This window comes from Pygocentrus nattereri, chromosome 1 (assembly GCF_015220715.1).
Source record: "Pygocentrus nattereri isolate fPygNat1 chromosome 1, fPygNat1.pri, whole genome shotgun sequence".
Taxonomy (NCBI): Eukaryota; Metazoa; Chordata; class Actinopteri; order Characiformes; family Serrasalmidae; genus Pygocentrus; species Pygocentrus nattereri.
The window spans coordinates 32,998,750-33,019,980 of NC_051211.1; the positions used below are offsets into that span (position 1 = coordinate 32,998,750).

General features: G+C 37.6%; 1 protein-coding gene across 2 annotated transcripts in view; it reads right to left on the reverse strand.

The window, feature by feature from the left end:
- Positions 1-21,231, reverse strand: part of LOC108433189 (thyrotropin-releasing hormone-degrading ectoenzyme) — a 358,559-nt gene that overhangs the window by 201,078 nt on the left and 136,250 nt on the right. For both annotated transcript variants that reach the window (XM_037542868.1, XM_017707605.2), the window contains one exon: positions 2,869-3,023. In XM_037542868.1, the coding sequence (XP_037398765.1) occupies positions 2,869-3,023 (155 nt within the window). The remainder of the gene's footprint in view (positions 1-2,868; positions 3,024-21,231) is intronic.

Genomic DNA, 21,231 nt, shown 5'->3' on the forward strand with positions numbered 1-21,231 from the left:
TAAAGAGGGCTGGATTTTGGCTCAGTAATCAGATTTCTCAGTGCATGTATACTCTTACTTGGATTTCTTTTGGATTTCTCAGTCTGCACATGTGCATAAACAGACTGTGGTACTGGAAATAAGCAAGCATCACCTGCGAGATGGCGACATACTTGATGAACTGAATATCCTCTATATTTTTTAATTTTCTAAATGTTGTATGTTTATATTGTCAGGTAAGTGGCTCAATGTAAAAAAAAAAAGCTGTGGCAGGAAGTTAAAGGTTTTACATTACTTTTATGTCACGTTCTTCTGTGAGTTGTCTTAAATACAGAAATCCAATTACAGTGTGTCACAAGGCAAAAAGTCCCCAAATACCACTAATTTACCACTATTTTACCCTCATCAACATTATATACAAAACATTAAAAACATATATGTTCATCGGTGATTATGAATAGTAAAAATAAAATGGTTATATTTGGATATAAACAGCTGATTTTTGCTTCATCTGCTGCAGCGCTGATATTGTTTGCTGTAGTAAAATTTGTTAACCCACAACAGAAGAGGAAACAGAATTAAAGAGGCTTTAGCATTTTCCTGACTTTACTGGTTACATGGGAATGTGTGTGTTTGCATAAACATGGTTTCAACATTAGTTCCAGATAATTACATTTAGTTCCTGAGTCCTTTTTTGGGTTTAATTTCGTTTTCTTGTGTTGCTTTAGCATCTGTACTGTTTTGTGATTAATCATTATATTTTAGACCAAAAGATCCCAAAAAGAGAAAAACAGAAGCTCACAAACTTTCTGTGCTGATAGATGCTGAAGGAAATAAGAGGTTCAACTGTATTTCTACAAGTTACTAAGTACTAAAGTATATATATATATGAGCTGCTGATTTTGTACTTCTATTGAATTTGTTTTTTTTGAAAAGGTAATTTTACCATTACTGCAGTCGTTATTACACTGCAGTAACAATGCTTCAACTGGAGTATGGTTTTAGGACACTACACACCTCTGTGAGCTGTTATACGGAATAGAGGGAGGGATTATACTGTAATGGAGCAGAGCGAGTGTTAAAGATTACATATGAACTCTAAATCAGCTCTTAGCATGAGGGGGATTGAGAAAGATCAAACCTAGAGCCTTAATATGAGAAAAGTGATTAAAGGAATTAATATGCAAGAGCAAGAGATGAAACGCTCCTATGTAACACAGTGAAATGTGAAAATAAGGCAATTTTACCGCAAGCTAACACTTATCTATTGTATTAAACTTCGAGTTAAGGCTCTGAAACTTTACTAATACATTGCAGGATAATTAGCCTTTATTCCAGAACAGCAGGATGCAGGATCTTCAGCTCAGCTGGAACATTCATCTTGCTTTCTTAAAACAAGGTGAAACAAATCGTTTTCTTAGAACAAATAGAAGGAGTAGAGTGCAAGATCATGAGTGGAATGAAGATATGAATGTGTAGTAACTCGTCCCAAGTACTGTAACATTTTGGAGGATTTGTTTCTTCTGTATTTGGTTCAGCATCTATGCTGTTTTCTGATTTGTTACAACTCTGATGTTAGAGCTTTAGCATTATATTTTAGACCAAAGGTGTGCAAAAAGAGAGGAACAGCGTCTTCAGCCTTCAGTTTCTTTGCTAATAGATGCTGGATGGACTGGAAATTCCACTGTAGTTTTAGGCTTCTCCTTCTGTCTATCCAAGGAGGCATATATCCATGCAAAGGATTTATGCAAAAAAATGTTGAGGTTGGCAATTATTGAAAATATTGTTGATAATACCTTTTTCTGAAATGTCAGATTTTGTCCTAACCACTTTTTTGAAATACTTGATTTTGTACCCATTACTTTTAAAATGCTTTATTTTGTCCACACCGTTTGTTGAAATGTCTGATTTTTGTTCCAATGAATTTTTGGAAAGCTTAATTTTTGTCCCCATGTCACAGCTGCCTCCAGCACGGCTGGGCTACAGCCAGCACTGCTGCTTCAGACTACAATTTCCAGAACCTCTTGCTGCCTCATATGACTCAGGACTCCAACCGGCCAACCTATCAGTGCTCATCCTCACCAGAGTACTTATCGCTCTCATTTCATGCATTTGTTAGTTTAGTATATATGGCTGGGCTTTAGTCTATTTGCAAAGTATCATCTCAGCATGTGTACACCAAGTGTTCTTTCCTTGCTTGTTTATCGACTTCCGTGTATGACCTGTTTTTACATCCTGACCTTGATTTTCGCCTTGCCCTTTTGTCTTGTTGTGGATCTCTGTTTTCTGACTTTTTGCTCTGGCTTTACAACTGTGATTTTAAATCATCCCTTTGTTATTAAAGATCTTAACTCCTGCTTGTCTGCAAGCATCTGCAACCTTTACACCTCACAATTATCTGAAATGACCAATGTTGTCTGTACCACTTCTGAAGTCAATTTTGTCCCAATCACTTTCTGAAATGCCACGAACCTTACCATCAAAAATTCCATAGTCGACATGCCAGATCAGATAAACAATGAAAGAAGTAATTAACTCTAGAAAACAATTTGGAATTTGAAAGCAGTTTAAAAGCAACATATTTCTGATGGTAAATGTGTTTTGATAATCGTTTTTTATTGCATGACCCTTGCCACGATCTGCAGGGATTTTTGAAATACAGCTATGTGCATGAGCTGAGACGTGAGAATTATACTGCCCAATATACCTCAATGTTTGGTATGTTTTGCCCATTTTCACCTTCATCAGTAAACTAAGGAAAAGTTAGTGAAGCCAAACAAACATTTTGTCAAGCATTGGTATTGGATAATTTGATAGAAACATAATGGAAATTTGAAAACATTTTCCAAAATGGCTCTGCTAAAAGGCCTGTGTATGTGTGTGATGTACCTGGTGGCATATCTCGTGCACCACCACCATGGTGAGCTCCATCTGGTAGGAAAAAGATGAAACTTCAGGATCCAGCAAGATCTTCTGCTCCACAAACACACTCAGACCCCAGTTCTCCATCGCTGCGTATGGGTGTTTCGGCACAGCTAGGAGATCTGTACACACACACACATACACAAACGCACACACATAGAGACCACGTTAAATTCAGCAGAGAGGGATCTTGATCCAAAATGTCTTACTGCTACCTATACTGTACAGTAGCAGTCAAAGGTTTGAAACCCCTACAACCTCAACCTCAACAACTGTGAAATTACTAGATTGCTATGAATTATGCTGTAAGCAAAAAATGTTAAACAAATCAAAACTACCTTCTATAAAATCTAAATAAAACTGCATAATAAATTAAATTATAATTGAGAAAGCTCTACACACACGCATATATATATATATATATATATATATATACATACTTCAAAATAAGTAGCACATTCTCTACAGTTAACATGTTTAACTGTACTATTTACATGTACAGTTTCTATATATTTTCTGTACATTTAACACAAAACATAAACATAAAATGTGACATGTGCCTTTAACTTCTGCTTATGACTGTAGGTGAATGCTGAATCCATGTTCACACAGACACACACACTCCCCCTCACAGAAATGCTAAAGCCTCTTTAATCATGTTTCCTCATCTGTACCAGGTTAACAAATTCTACCACAGCATATAACATCAGCGCTGCAGCAGGTAGCAAAAAATCACCTGTTTATAACCAGCTGTTTAAAAGAGAGAGAAAGCTACTGTTTCTGGAGGGGTTCATACACCACGCATATAAACCAACTGCCAAGTGAGTGTGTGCAAGTGTGTAAAGTGCTTTTTTTAAATCCAGAGCTTATCAGTGTTCAAAAGAGTGAAGGTTCGAGCTGCAGCATAGAAAGCACTAACATGATTACAGAAATTGTGAGCGTTTGCGTGTGTGACTGAGAGCAGATGTGTGTGTGTGTGTGTGTGTGTATGTGTGCAATCAAAGACACAAACACACAACACACAGTGTCTATTCACAGTCATACTTTGCGTAGCGTATTTTAGTGTTAATAATGTAGTAAAATACTGTATTGCAGCACTGTAGTTTGTATAATCTCACCTGCACATGAGGTCACCATGCACAATGCCAAGTGTCAGCTAGAGGGGTATAAAGCCCCCCAGCACTGAGCTGTAGAGTAGTGAAACTGTATTCTCTGGAGCAATAGAGCTTCGTCCCAACTTTGGGATGAGCTGGATTGGTGTTTGTGATCCAGAACTAATCATCCAACATCAGTACCTGACTTCCCTAATGCTCTTGTGGCTGGATTTCAATCAAATTCTCACAGCAAAGTTCTAATATCTAGTGTTAAACCTTCACAGAGGAGTAAAAGCTGTTACTGCAGCAAAGAGGGACAAACTCCTTATTAATACCCTTGATTTTAGAAGACATTGGATGAACTGGTGTCTGCAAACTTTTTGGACATATAGTTGTTACTTGAAATCCTTGAGAGATTCAAAATATCAGTTCAGTGTCAGGTTTAGTGGGTGTGGTTGAGCAGGGAAATTAAAAGCTCCAGGACCGGAAATGAATACTCCTGGTGTAAATTCAAGAAACGTCAAAATGAACAAGACAGAAATTGGATGAACTTGTCTAGAGTCTAGAATTGATGTGTAACATACACTCATAAAAAAGACGATTCTTCAAGGGTTCTTTAGCAAAGACAATGGTTCTATGTAGAACCGCGAACACTCAAAGGACCAACTGAATGATTAAATGGTTCTTTGCCTGGTGAAATGATTCTTTCGATTGATGTCAAATTTGTTGTATGTGCTTTTTCAAAAAAGATGTCAAGCTTGTAACAACAACAACAACAACAACAACAACAACAACAATAATAATAATAATAATATTACTTTCTATTTATATAGCACCATTAAACTTGCTAAATTCTTAATAAACCCACTTTCTGGGTGTTTTAAGGCACCTTATGAAATTCTTTAATTGCTTCTTTGGTTATGTCCATCAGATTTATGTTTTTAATAAAATATTATAATAAAGGACTCCTTATTTAAGGCATACTGAACATGACACCACTGTGAGTTGTAAAAATGTACCATAACTGCACAAGACCACCACAAAATTCACTGGCAAAGACAAACCTGTACGGAAACGCTTGCTCATGTTTTACAGGAAACTCACTATAAAATAACCATTTTAACTACCAGTGAACCTTCAGTGAACCTCAGTGTCTTTATATGTACTGTTGATGGCAAAATAGTGGTAACTTGAAAAAAGAGCGCTAATGGTGACATCCCATACAAATAAAAAAAATGCATAGCCATGACTTAGTAAGACATTGGAACAAGATAATTAAGTCATGGCCATGACGTAGTAAGGCAAGGGAGTGGGATCCTAATGCATGGCCACAACTTAGTAAGGCATGGGAATGATATCTTAATGCCTTTGCCTTACTAAGTCGTAGCTACACATTAGGATCTCACTTCCATGCATTAATAAGGTGTGGCCATGCATTACTTTTATTTATATGGGATGTCATCTGCAGAGCCCAATGTATCAGCACATGGGAATGAGATCCTAATGCGTAGCCCTAACTTAGTTAGGGGTGGAAACAAGATCTTGTTTTATTAAGCTGTGGTCAAGGCTTAATTATCTCATTCTCATACCTTACTAAGTCATGGCCATAACTTAATTAACTTGTTCCCACTCCTTATTAAGTCATGGCCATGCATCAGGATCTCGCTCCCATGGGTTAATATGGCATAACCACACATTATTTTTATGATACAGGATGTGACCAGCAGGGCTCCACGGCTTTTTGTGACAGAGCTCTTAGAGGCATTTAACTCTTCAGATGCCTGTGCTCTTATCACCAACACTGTAAACAATTCTGTTAAATTCTTCCAGAAGGGAGCATTTCACATTAAAACACTCTGAAAGACTTTTTTTACATCGTAACTGTTTAATTATACAGACGATAGAAAATCAGTTAAATTTTCCATAAAAAGTGCCATTTAAATGAGTTTGGCTTTTTTAATTCGTAGGAGGATTCTCTAAAACAAACTAAAAGTGATGATGGGAGAATAACCAGTGGCTCTATTAAATTAGTGTGTGGAAATTAGCTCAAGAAAGCAAATCACATTCAGCCAGTGCAGATTTAATTGCGCATTGTAATTGTGCTTTATGGGTGAAGGACCAGGAGCTGCTCTAATCAGACTGTTATATTAACCAACAGAGAGAGAGAGAGGGGGGAGGCAGGCAGAGAGAGAGAGAGAGAGAAAGAGATTATATAAAGAGTAAAAGGGAGAGAGAGAGAGAGTGAGAGAGAGCAAGAAGAAAAAGCGAGTGAGTGAGAGATGAGACAATAAAAGAAAAAGTGAGAGTAAGAGACAAAAGAGAGTGTGGGGCAAATACAGAGGAAGAGAGAGAAAGAGAGAGAGAAAGACATAAAGAGAGAGAGTGAGGGAGAGTGAGAGAAAAGAAAGGAATGACAGAGAAGCCATGTCGGTATGCCGGCAGAGCAATGTTGGAAATAAATCTGGGGCCAAATACAAAATTCTATTCTCCTTTTATGTTTGTGAGCTTCAAAAAGAGAGAAAAGAGAAAAAGAGCAAGAAAAGATAAAAAGAAACAGAGAGAACAAAACAGAGAGAAGAAATTAGAAAGAGCATAAAAGAAACGAGTTTTTTTCTCTAAATCGGAAATATGAGTGAAAGAAACGAGAGAGAGAGAGAGAGAAAGAGAGAGAGAGAGAGAGAGAGAGAGAGAAAGAGAGAGAGAGAGAGAGAGAGAGAAAGACGGTCATATGTTCAGTTCATTATGATAAAGAATATAATTATTTGATGAATGAATAAAAAGGATGTATTCTTTATTTCAGACTATAATGAATAAAAATAAAAAAAAGATTTTTAGACAAACTTTTTAATCCCTTGATGAACATCAGAGCATACAACATGCTACAGTGCTGTTTACGCGCTAAAAATACTGAATATATCCACTTCTCTCTCTCTCATACACAAGGGGCTACCATGATAAGGTATAATTCCATTTGATCTTTTTTGGCTCCCTACTCTGAAATTATAAAGGATGACTTTATCTTTTAAGCTAAAAGCTGTTAAATAGTTTTGTGTGGGCTGCATGATTCACAAATATCAATTACTAAAGGCTCTTTTTCAAATTTTTGGGTAAAACAGCAGCTGTTAGGAGTGATTAATCATATTAAAGTGCTCACGTTGCACAGGGACAGACTGTTTTAGTGATATGTGAAGAGAAACATTATTTTATTGAAGAGAAGTTCAGATACGTTAAACATGATACTACAACCATACATACACATATCTGCGGAGCAACTGTGGGTTGTGGGGGGCACGCTGGGGTGGGCGTGGCTGAGAGGGTTGGAAGACAGGTCCCTGCAGATTTCTGATTTTATGCTGCATTGGCACTTATTATGTTACAAAACATAATTTGTCAAAGCCCCAATGCACAGACTTCTTACATCCTCATGTCCTAACCCTTTGTTCACAGCAGCAGAGGTGGAGCCAGCAGAGGGGTACCACTGACCTTGCCCTTAAGCCCTCAAGTTAACCAGCAAGAAATGGTTAAGCACAAATCAGAAGCACCAGGAGTGCATCTGCAGAGTGGCATAGGGTGGCAGCTGTCCTCCACTCTGCAGTGCTTGTCACTCTAATTTTGCAGCCACTAAAACAGGACACAAGTGGCTCAAATTTGGTGCTCTTTTACTACAAAGGCTAGAATGTCAAAATATCAATGCAAATATTATGCACATAAAATTATTAGAGGTAAGACGTTGCTCGGCAGTATGCTTTAGCCTAGAATGCTTCAGTTTTAAGGTTAGATTTTAAGTGAGTGGACATGCCTTATAGTGATGCCATGATTAAAAGGCAGCATCAATGTTAACATCATTTTGGTGTTTAGTGTTAAGATTGCCTTAAATTGGCTGAAGAATGCAAGCAAGACTTGAGACTTACTTGTTACCTGTACGTCGGTCCTTGGTGATTATTCCTACTTCGGTTGATATCTGTTGCAGTGCTGCATTGTATGTAAATCTAGCATTCTTGTTGATCAGTGGCAGAACTGGAATAATGATTCCCCGGCTATGAAGCTGTAGCCTGATGCTATGGCAATGTAAAACATTTGGAAAATGTAATTACCCCCACTTCTGTCCAGTTTTTCACAGATCTACCCAACAATTTACCTCTACCTACAGCACCGAGCTAGCCCATACAATTCTTTTGGTTCTGATATAGCCTGTTATATGGCTTATGTGAGGTCTTCTGGCTTATTGGACATAATTGGGAATTTGGTGCAGCACATTATTTTCCATGCACAGCTGGTCAGAACAACTAAATGTTGGTTGCTGTTGTTTTGTGTGTTTTTAGTTTGCTTGGGTATCAGAGGGTTGGTTGAGTGGTTCACTGTATAAATGTTAGTATGCAGACAGAGCCGCTGAATGAAAATGTAACACCTGGCCAACACAAAAAAAAGTTTTTTCAGTGAGTCATCCAATAACTTCAGCTTCTAATTCCAATAACCAAAAGGAACGTGACCATCAGGTCGATGGTGACAGAGTTCAGCAGACAAGAAAATGAACGTGAATAAAGTGAAAAATGTGAGCGGGAGTACAGGGACAGCTCAGATGACGAAGAAACAGAGCACACAATGAAAGGCAGCAGGATTGCAGGCAATAACAATGGAAATGAAAATTACAATTATATATCTGTTACCACAAATGGTATCTGTCCAGCACAAATATATTAAGATTTGTTTTGAGAGAGAGAGAGAGAGAGAGAGAGAGAGAGAGAGAGAGAGAGAGACACACAGGAGTGAGTTTTGTATGCTGGCACATGCCACCCGGTTTATGGCTTCTGGGCAGCATTCTTTCTGTGCAGCATGCTAAGACAAAGAAAATGTAACTTGAAGCTGTCAATGTAGATAATTTAGTATAAGCTGTTGTTCAAGCGTCATAATATAATTCCTAAAAGCACTTTGAAGGTCCTTCAGTTTTCACACTATGCATTTTATTTCTTCAAAAACATTGATGCAATATATTCCAATGGAATCGTGCATGATTTATAAACCTGTAAGTGATCTGGATTTTCATCTCCATAGGTGAGCAAGCAAGTCAACATTAATAAAAGTGTTTTATTGCGTGTAAAGGCTGTTTTTTTTAATGTGGCAGTTGTGGCTGCAGTTTTACAGTTTTAGTCTGTTTTATCTCAGCACGACTGTTTTATCTTTTTTTTTTTCAAAATAACGTGTTTATAGATGCGTGGAGTGTTTTTACAGCAGGGGGTTCTTACCCTGCTGTGTTAACCCCTCATTGCTCGTTGGCAGCTCAACACAGTCAACAGTGTTCCAGTTAATCTGATAACAGTTAAAGTTAAATCAACTCTATTTCTATTGCACCAGTGGAATTGCCCCTAAGGGCCTGCAGAGAGAGGCAACATAAATTAAAGTGATAACCTCTCCTTAGACCAGGCGTAAAAAACTGGGGACTTTCCAGGACAAAATGCTGTGGAGATTAGAGTTTATCCTCATCTAATGCTCTGCATTCATGTTAATGAAGGCCTCACTAATTAGCTGATGAGCTGAATCAGGTGTGTTTAATGAGGCAGTGTGCTGAATTCTGCAGTGTTTTGGCCCACAAAGACTGGATCCTGACACATGTGCCTTAGACCATCAACAATCACTGTTTAACACTAATTCAGACTGTTTTTTGCAAACATCATACACTCAACGTTATACATCATTTCCCTGCTCAAACGTTTCTGTGGGAATGTAGCTGAGAGTTGCTAGTTTAGGCTATTAATAATGTAGCTGGTGAGCTAGTTATGCAGTACAGTTGTAAAGAAAACAAAGTTCAGTACTAGAAGTGTCAATAATGCAGTTGTGGACTGATGTGAATGCCGATACAGATGCAGCTACATAAACTAGATTTGCCTTACAGAGAAATGTAGCACTTCTTTAGGGTTATAAATGCAGTGAAATTAATAACATACAGACATTTTAACATAATAGCCCTGTGTCGCCTAATGTTCTGCACTTCTAGAGAACAAATATGTCATCCAATCTCCATTTGTCAGTATCCAATTTAAATAATTTTAAGCAGCTATCTGCTAATATAAATATGATTCCAAAATCATTGTGCATTTCTATTCAATACTGTTATATAAAATGATAATTAAAACATGACTAGTGCTGTAAAAGGTAGGCTTGAACTTAATGAGCCTTTAACCTGCCATTACTCGGCAGGTAAATGCAGCGTGCTGTTTTGAAATGAAAATGGTTTATCTTTCAGGTAATTAAAGTGTAACTTTGCACATACTGTACATTTTTTACTTTTACCTTTTACTACTGTTTTTTAGAGTTATTCTTATATTTTCTTTTTTTAGTCTCTTAAGATTATATTCAGTGAATGGAGGAACAACAAAGTAAGAATTTCATTGTACAGTGCACCTGCCTGTTCTGCTGTGCACATGACAACAAAACTCTTGAATCTTGAATGGTAGCTATAATGAAGTAGGCTAGTTGATAGTTGTTGCTATAGCAATGTCTCTAGTGCAAACAGCACTGTGCAAATGTTTTAGGCACCTGTTAAAAATATAAATAAACTTAAGAGATTATTTGGTCAGAAAAAACACTAATATCACAATAAATACAAATAACATTAAGACAATAAGTAACAATTTTATGTATGTAAATCTGTTAATTTAACAATTCAAGCACAGGCAAACTGTTGTCATAATTCCATACCAGTTTAACCATTGTCATAATTCCATACCTTGTTTGGCTAATCAGTGCTTCTTCATGTAAATTGAGCATGCTGTTGAAGGAATTTAATAAATTCATATGATGACTGTGGGTGAGAAATCTGGAAGCTTAACTAGAGAAAAGTTAGATCAAAAGAAAAAAGAAATGAATATATTTTCATAGCTACCCTCCCCCCCCCCACACACACACAACTAGCAGTTTACTTTCATCCAGCACGTACTAAAGTCAGTGTCAGAATAAAGTAGTCAGTCCTGCGTCCCTATGGCCAACAATTCGCCCCCCATATACACACACACTGCATTTACCCTGAAACTTTCTCTGCAGATTCAAACCCCATCTCCAGCAGCTGTTCTGCTCCGGAGTGTGCTGTTCAGATCTGAACCTTTCACTTTAGACCAATCAATATTTGATGTGGAGCATCATAACATACACAGAAATCACCAAAACATCCCTCCCTCTTCAACCCTTCCTTTCCCCACTCCTCCCCTCTTTCACCTCTTTCTCTCTCTCAGAGGGCAAAAGGCCTGCCAGTGGGGAAGGAGACAGCAGATGAAAGAGTGATGAGAGTTAGATAGATAGAGAGAGAAAGATAGAGAGAGGGGGAGAGAGGGAGATGCTGTAGACATGGTCCAAAGAGTTGCGTAGAAAAAAATATCAAAACAAACAAACAGCTTGTGCATTCAAAGTGGAGAAGCAGAGCTACTACAGAGCAATTATTTAACAATCTCTCTTTCTCGTCCCTTATTTCTTTCTTCATTTGTCTCCTCTGTGAGAATTGATCAGATTTGTCTAAGAAAAGTCTACAAACCTAATCCCACATTTCAGATTTCTGCCGTTTATCTCAACTCACGAAAATCTCTTTTTGCAGAGGACAGTAGGTACTTTTGTATCAAAGTCTGAAGAGAAGTGAAAAAAAAAAAAGATTCTCCTGACCTTACATTGTTTATCTCCAGTGTCCATTCACTCCATCTTCTTCTTCTTTCCACAAACACTACTCATTCCTCAGCTTTTAAGATGCCATCCATGGTGGAGATGATTGCTTTACTTAATTAAACATACAAAGTATAAAGTATTCAAATTTAAAGCCATGTTCACTTTTACTTAGATTGTGGAATGTTCAGTGTCGATTAAATTTTGTCACTTTCAGTCACTGTGATTTCATTAGTCATGGCAGAGACTTATGAGCCTTTACGATGTTACCAGTACAGCCTGTAACTTGCATATCATTGTGCTGTTATCAATGTAATCTGCTATTTGTGACTGATGGGCCGTTGTGATGCAATCACTGCATTCTGTCACTTATGAGCTCATGTGATGTCATCAGTGTCCCCTATGACTCATATGCCATTGCGATGTCAAGTTCTTCGACACCAAACTCGCTCATGCATGTCTTTATGGACCTTGCTTTGTGCACTGGTGCGCAGTCATGTTGGAACAGAAGGGGCTGTCCCCAAACTGTTCCCACAATGTTGGGAGCATGAAATTGCCCAAAAGCTCTTGATCTGCTGAAGCATTAAGAGTTCCTCTCACTGGAACTACAGGGCCGAGCCCAACTCCTGAAAAACAACCCCACACTATAATCCCCCCTCCACCAAACTTTGCACTTGGCACAATGCAGTCAGACAAGTACCGTTCTGCTGGCAACCGCCAAACCCAGACTGATCCATCGGATTGCCAGATGGAGAAGCGTGATTCATCACGCCAGAGAACACGTCTCCACTGCTCTAGAGTCCAGCAACGGCGCTTTACACCACGGCATTCCATGCTTTGAAATGCACTTGGTGATGTAAGGCTTGGATGCAGCTGCTCAGCAATGGAAACCCATTCAATGAAGCTCTCTACTCTGTTGTTGAGCTAATCTGAAGGCCGCATGAAGTTTAGAGGTCTGTAGCAATTTTATGTGGCCTACCACTTCATGGTTGAGTTGCTGCTGTTCCCAATCCACTTTATTATAATACCATTGATTGTGGAATATTTAGTAGCGAGGAAATTTCATGACTGGACTTGCTGCCCAGGTGGCATCCTATCACGGTACCATGCTGGAATTCACTGAGCTCCTTAGAGCGACTCATTCTTTCACAAATGTTTGTAGAAGCAGTCTGCAGGCCTAGGTGCTTGGTTTTCTACACCTGGGGCATGGAAGTGACTGTAACACCTGAATTCAATGACATCGATGGATGAGTGAACACTTCTGGCAATATAGTGTATGGGTCATTGTGATGTCATCAGGATACCCTGTGACTCTGGTGCCATTGTGATGTCATCAGTGCAGCCTGTCACTTGTGGGCCATTGTCATATCATCATTGTAGTCTCTTACTTATGAGCTAGTGTGACATCATTAGTGCAGCCTCTGACTAAGGAGGCACTCTGATGTCATTAGTGGAGCCTTTCATTAATGGGGCACTGTGATGCCATCAGTGCAGTCTGTCTTTTGACTTTCTTGACAGTGGCAGAAATAGGAACTTGGGCTTGCAATGTCTACAAATATACACAAATATAGACATTTTATTTACTATCAAAAACCTGAAGTAAATCTGCACTTCTCTTCTGAAAGTCATCAAAGCAGCCTGTCACTTAGAAGCTTGGGACTGATTCACTGAACTCTCTAAGCAAAAATATCAGGTATCTCTTTTTGTCCTATTTTATTTTAATAATAATAATAATAATAATAATTATTATTATTTTTTCTTCATCTCTTTTTCAGTCTTTTTCATCATTTGCTTTCATTATTCCTGATTGATACCTTCTTCTCATAAACATGCTAGATAGGCTCTTGTACTCCATTTTTCAACCGATTTTTTTTAGTATACCAACAATAGCACAACTTCATGAAAACACAGAAAACATCCGTCCTGACCTGCTTTTAAAACTTATGCTTTGTAAAATCCATTATTACATGAAATCCATCATGAAAAGTACACCCAAGCTTATAAGCACACTGTATTCTGCTTTTGCTGCTATCCAGTCTGAATTCTTGACACAATATCATTCTTATTTCCATTTCTAAAATCTCTAGAAAGATGGTCAGATGAGCTTTGTGTTAATCGACACTTGAGTATGCACAATGTATAATGACATGTATGTGCAATGACAGTTATTCTTGTGTGTATATATGATATCTAATGCCACATGTAAGTATAATAACAATTACATTGCATATATCTGTATGTATAAAGTATATAACAGTAATATAATGACATTTAATCAGTCACTCCAAAATTTGATTGAACTGAACTAAACTAACAGAGCCAAGTTTACTCACAGGAAGACTCTAACATACGGTGCATAAAGAACGTTCTATCTATTGCTTCTCAACAAGACTGAAAGAATGTTTGTAGGCCTAGTTGAAAACAGCGTTCCGCCCCCCCTCCTTTCTCTCTGTCTCTCTCTTTTCCCATCCCCCATTAGCACACTCTCTCTGTGGCAGTATGTTGGCTGTTGCAGTCGGAGAGCTCAACACTGCTCTTCAGAATCTATTAACTGGGCTGCCATTAAATCAATATTAATAGCCGTCTGCACATTACTGCCCATCCAGCTCCAGTGTGGCTGAATTATATCTGGGCTGTGATGAGGCTGCACTGCCCACAGGCTATGAATGTGAACACACGCTTCGTTTTACTTAAACAAAACAGCATCCATCCCCACAATAAGACTGTGCATACAGCAGAGCAGGGCCAGTCAATACTGTACAAATACACTGAAGTTCAAAAGTTTAGAATCACTGTTTTTTAAATAATGCAAAACAAATTTGGTCACAGATTTAAGGTACAAAATGATGCTAATATGCTAGTCCTGTACAATGTAAGAGGTGAAAGTAAATAGGAGGCTAGGACGCTGTATAAACAAACAAACAAACACACGAATGAATGAATAAGCTAATGACTTTGAGATATGTTTAGAATGAAGCTTAGATATCAAAAACATCAAAAGCAATCAAATCTCAAAGCAGCTAACCTGACAAAAATACTTAATAAAAACATATTATTGAACATTAGATTTTTTTAATTTAACATATTGCAAAAAAAAATGTTTAAATCTAACATAAAACATGGCCTGTACAAAAGTTATAGCACATTTTATATTTTGTGTTGTTTTTTTTCTAGTATGTTACACACACAGCAAATTAAAAGAAATTACACTTATTGCCATGTTTAAATTTCCTGCATAGAACAAATTTTCTCTTTGAAAAACAACAGAACATAATTTGACTGAGCATATTCAAAATTTGCATATGACTATAAAACTTAAATATATTATTGCATACTGTTTAATGTCTATTTTTAATATTCAAATACCAATACCCTGGCGACCTGTCCAGGGTGTATCCTGCCTTCCGCACGAAGACTGCTGGGATAGGCTCCAGCATCCCACCCGCGACCCTGACGGAGAAGTGGCTTAGAAAATGGATGGATGAATGGATGGATGGATGGATGGATGGATGGATGGATGGATTCCAAACATTTGAATAGTAGCATAAATGCTCACGTTGGAGTTGACCTCTCGCATTGACTGGTTACACCTCCTGCAGTGCTGGAGATCATGTTGGGTGAACAAGCGAATGCTCTGTGACCCACTCTTCATCTGGCAGCAGTGCTACGCAGTAGGATTATGGGCTAGAACGGCAGATTTGGGCTCAGCATCAAAGGAATCAGGAACATTTAGGAGGATTATAAGGTTTCAGCTGGAATTCTGAGTCAGTTGAAGGATGCATGATAACCTACGCAAGAACAATGGAGAAAGACTCTAAATGAGGAAGGGAAGGGGAAGCGTCAGGTTTGCAATGCTGAAATGACGTGCCAGTTTTGCTTTTTGTAGGTATTTGCAGGGGATTACACAATCTTTCCATCAAAGCACCGACGTCAAACCTCTTGTCCCAGTTCATTTTAAAGCTGATTGGAAGGGGAAGTTTCTCCTTTATAGAGTACTGTGCAAAAAAGTCTTAGGCACTTATGCAAATTGTTCAAAACCATTTACACCTTTGGTAAGTGTGATTGTATCTGTAAAAACACTGTATAAACCGTACATAACATTAGAAGAAATACAAATGATCATAAATACAAAGTAGCATGAAATACTAAACCAGGTATTAGATGATAACTATTTATATTTATGGAGAGGTTTGTATACTAGTTGGGGAATTAAATGAATGTTAAATGAACACACATTGACATACATAAAATCACTAATCATTGTATTACTGTATGCATTGTGTGTTTGATCTGTGCAAAATTATGGTACATTTTAAAACATATACCTTTTTTTAGCCTATTTTTTTTTTTTTACAATTAATTTAACTTAAAAACTCAACAATAAATGTAATTTGACTAGGAGTATTTAAACTTTTCACCAACTTTTACAAATATATTTTTATGTATGTTCCGCTGTGATTGTTGGCTCTGAAGTTGCCCTTTGTTAACTTTAAAGCTGAACAGATAGTTTACTATAAAAAAAATTTATTATTTTGCAAAGTATATTACAATACATTGTCCTGAATTACAGTATGTGCACCCAGGTTCAAGCCCAAGTATATTTTCTGCAGTGTACTGAAAGGAAAATGGAACATATTTTCAGTAATTTGCAGTTTCATAAAATTATAGTATTATATATTTTATATAAGAGAATAGTGCAATGTATATCAGTATAGTTGACAGCCCTGTTTTGTTTAACATTTTTTTTGTGTACTGTGTCATGTTGTATATTTTATATTGTGTTATGTTTTGTAAAGCACTTTGTGGCTTGTGTCTGTGAAAAGTGCTGTATAAATAAATTTGACTTACTTACTTACTTACTATAGTACTGAATAAAGATTTCCACCAAGGCTGGCAATTAACTGAAGCAAAAGCAGTTTTGAGAAAAAAGGCTCTTAATTCTAGTTATGACACTAAGACATATCCATCCTGACCTGCTTTTGACAATTCTGAAGTTCAGTTATTATATGAAATTGATCAAAAAAAGCACAGCATCCAAGCTTGTCCACCCACCTTCTTCTTTTCCTGCTGCTATTCAATCCTGATACAACGTTAATAACAAATGGCATTCCTGGCTTCATTTCTAACATCTGGAGAAAGATGGCGAGGTGCCTCTGCATTGTTTGATGGTTAATGTTTTCTCACAGCAGAGTGACAGTTGTTTATTCCATCCATTTGGATTTGACCGTTATTTTTGGGGTTATGCTGCTGCTGACAGAAATGTGAAAGGTAAACACGAGTTTTGAATTATGAATGCACTGATGGTCTTCTGTCATTGTGGCCTTGATTTAGGGTAAGACTTTTTGTCTTGTTTTTGTAGCATGAAAAGCTGTATGTGTGAAGCATGAGTACTGCAAAAAAACCTACTTAAAAGTGGAGGTATGGAGGTATGGAGCCAAAAAAAAAACATACATAAAATTATATCAAAGTAAAAAGTAAACCAGATAACAGAGAGACAGTGTAGCTCATCTGTTAAAGAACTGTTTGAATGGCCCATTTCTGATCCCATAGCCACTGTTGGCTATGTATTTTTGGGTGGTGGACTACTCTCATAGCAGTGACTACTGATGCTACAGTCTATAATTTAGAATCTAGTTAGTGGACCTATAGTGGATCAATAGCAATCTTAAATTATATAAAGCAGGAAACACTAACCTTGTCCACAAAGACCCATGTGACTACAGGTTTTCATTCTGACAAAGCAGGTGGGTAAGATTGGACACCACTGATATAAAGTAAAAATAAATAAAGAAATATTAAGATAGTAAGTGCAGTTCATATAGCGCCTTTCACAAACCCAGGGGTGCTTATAGAACTCAGTAGTTATTTAGTTGGCCAGAATGTTGAGATGTGAAAAGTCAATTTGTTGCCTTACTTTGTAATATTATAATCAATTAAAATATTTCATTTAAATATCTATTCTACTGTCCTACAATGGACTGGCGACCTGTCCAGGAATTTTCCTGCCTTTCACCCAGTGACTGCTGGCATTGCGTCCATCACCTCCCCGCGACCCAGAAGAATAAGTAAGTGTATCTGTTCTAATCTGTCTCAATTACTGTATTAAAATAGTCCAGAAAGTACTGTTTAATGGAGAAATGTGTTCAAATACTGTAAAATTCCATAAATGCACCAACTCAAAGGGCCACTTGTTGCCTGCTGCCTTATCTCCTCATCTACAGAGAATGCAACACCAGATTTAGTGGGTCGGGAGAAAAAAGAGAAAAGCAGAAACAGATGAGGCGGTAGGTAAAAACACTCGGCCATGCCCTGCGCTGCGGCGCAGCAGTCATCCATAAGACATCTAGTCCTTATCATGTTTAGATCGGCCCTGCAGGGGAAAAGCCTCACCATTAATAACGGCTTTATGAGGAGCCCAGGAGTGCCCTGTTATTGTGACTGCTTCAGTAATTACCCCCATGTTTGTCTCGGTGGGAAGGAGCTGAGAGAGAAAACGGCTTCTCCCCAAACGACTGGTCTGCCTTAATAATGCTTCTTCATTAAATAACCACATTTAATGAGCCCTGAGAGTTCCCTGTTTGAAGTAAAAAGAGGATGTTTTGATTATCAGCATGGCTCAGCCGATTAATAGTAGTTTGATTAAGGCTATGGGCATGTGAGCACAGTTCGTTAGTGGGTCAGAATGGCCTTACAAAGTCTTCTGACCTTTTAGGCTCTGCGGTCAAACTGAGAGGTGGTTAATCAATCGCATGGCAAATAGGTGATTCTGGTCAGATGGATAAGTGTAGAAAACAGTCAGAGCAGAAATCTCCTTCTTTAGTGTCTGCATTTGTTTTTGTACATCTTGTACATGTAATATTACATACTGTAACTGTCACGCAAAAACTTTAATCTCCAATTTTGTCATGCATACTTAAAAACTGCTTGTACTATTTGATTTCTGTTAAAATTAGACGATGAACAGGCCAACAGAGATCCAAAAATGTCTTTTTTAATTATTTTTTTTATTACAAAAAAAAGTTAGGAATGTTTTTTCCTTCTCCATTTCACCATTTTGGAGATTTTTTTATTCTTTAAGACTTGCTTTCTGTTTTACAAAGAAATCTGCATGTACATTTTTCCACACTTGCAAAGTTCAGTCGTAGAAGTCAGTTGCATTTGGTGCTTATCATAACTCAACAAATTCCAAACACATTCAGTGATGTTGAGGTCTGGACTTTGGGTTGGTCAGTCTGTTGTTCCGAGAACACCAGCAGCTTCTTAACTTGATTAGCTAATGTTCTTCTCAGCAACACGTTCCTAATACCTAGGCATCCTTTTAGACCCATTGTGTTGAATTATGCTTAAACAGAAACACTAGATTTTTTCAGATCTAAAGTCAGAGCGGTCTTTCTCTTATTTTAGCTTATTTTCTTTGTATTCTTCTTCTTCCCATTTCCCATTTTTCCTGCTACAGTAAATGTACTTTTCTAGTTTTATTTCCAATCTTCTTAGAAATACCCCCTGAAAAAAGAATAACTTGTACTTAACAGCTGTTTAAACTGTAAATTAAATAAATGAAGTGTGGACTCAAACTTTTAAACAGTAGTGTATGTATGATCCCACCTCCTGACAAGATATAAAACAAACATGTACGTGTTTTTCTTAGGTAAATTAATTAAAATCACATTGTGCATGCTGACAAGCCAGAAGGGAATAATCAAGAAAGTTTATCTTGTTTCATCAACAACAATTAGAGCCTCTACAAACTCCCAGGACAATCCTAATTTGTGCCAACTTTAATAATACAGTGCTGTTGAGCTCTGCAGCTTGTAAGTGAAGTTTTTCGCTACTTGAGTTCAGCTGTACTGCACAGTTTTAGAATGCATCTGCTCCGACATACATTTATCAGCTAAAGCACTGAGGCAGGTGTGTTAGAGCAGGTAAAACAGTATGTAGCGTGCACTGTGGGAATATATACAAATAGCATCAGTTTTATTCAAAGTTTCATATGGTGATCTCCAGGGAAGTCACAGAACTAAAGCAGCTTGTATAACATAATCTGGGGCAGTTTTAAGTCTAGATGTATTTTTGCCAGATTCACAAAACATATTGCTACTGTTGTAAGAAAATGTTGTATATAAGAAACATTACAAGAGAAATACAGACAGTGCTGTACAGTAAAAGTCTACACACACACACACACACACACACACACACACACACACACACACGCACACACACACACACACACAAATATACACACATGCTTGAATTTATGCACACAATCAGGGGCAAAAGGAAAGGAGATTAGCATGATTACATGGGCCCCAAAGACAGAGGGCCCCACAACATTGCATCTTTGTTTTTTGCATAGGATTTTAAGATTTATGGAATCTTTCTTAATTGAAATGCTTCATTCATTAATTAATAATAAGGGCTAGTTTTAGGTACAGTGCCAACAGCAAAGCATCGTCCATTTTGCCACCCCTCCAGTGGCCCCCCACTGTGTACACAGAGTGGTCACATGTTTCATTAATCCAAACAAAGCTATAGCCAAAAACACAAATTAGGCTTTCAGAAGTGCTATGAAAAAAGAATGAAGATAACATTTCAACCACTTTGTCAAACATCCATCTGGATCAGCTCTATCTGAGAACTCCAACTCCCAGAACGTGACTGATGACTCTCATTCCACAACCTGTCATCATTTCGCTATCACCAGACTACTGATATCGTTCACCTGTCTTCCTTGCTCATGTGACCAATGATAGTTAATATTTAAAGCCTGGGCTTTAGTTAGATCTTTGTGACGTATTGCATTCTTGTGAGCTACTCAGCATTTTCTCTTGTACTGCCTACTTGTTTTTTTATTTTTCTGTATATTTAACCCTTGTTTTTGTCTCTGCCCTTTTGGATTTTGTCTGCCTTATGATGATGTGTGTTTTTGGGCTGTTTTGGATTTGACCATTGACTGTGTTTTGACGAGTTTGGTAAGTGATTCAATCAGTAAAGCCTCTTTATCTAATTTCATCCACAAAGCATCTGATCAGTTCTGGAGTGTTACACACTTTTGTGGGGTAAAGGTGAGTTATCATAAAATACTGGAGGTGCTTATAGAAAGGAAGCTTATTGTTGCTTTCAGAACAAAACTTTGTATCCAGGCGTGGCATCACACCTCCAAAAGTGGTGGGGCAAAACTTAATGTTCCGACAAAAAATAGATAAAATAATTCAATAACAAAATCTACAGCTGGCTAAGTGACAAAACAACCAAACCACTGACTGCCTGGCAAACTCCCTCTCATACCAAGATAACAACACATCTCTATGAAACTACTGATAAACAGAGTCTATGTTTGTTTGACCCTGCGCTTCAGAGAGCAAGCTCTGCTAGCTAACATCTCTGAAGAACATTAGAATGTTTTTATACCCAGTTTACTTTCTAAACTCTGCACCAGAGGCTTATCTTTTTATTTGGTTCAGTTGGGTTCACACTGCAGCAATTTACACATGTAGGTGTTTGTTTATTGGATGGAAATTTTGCAGCGATGCAAGTGCTGTGTTACTCTCACATTCACCACCATGAAAATAAAACAGAAAAAAGAGGTGCT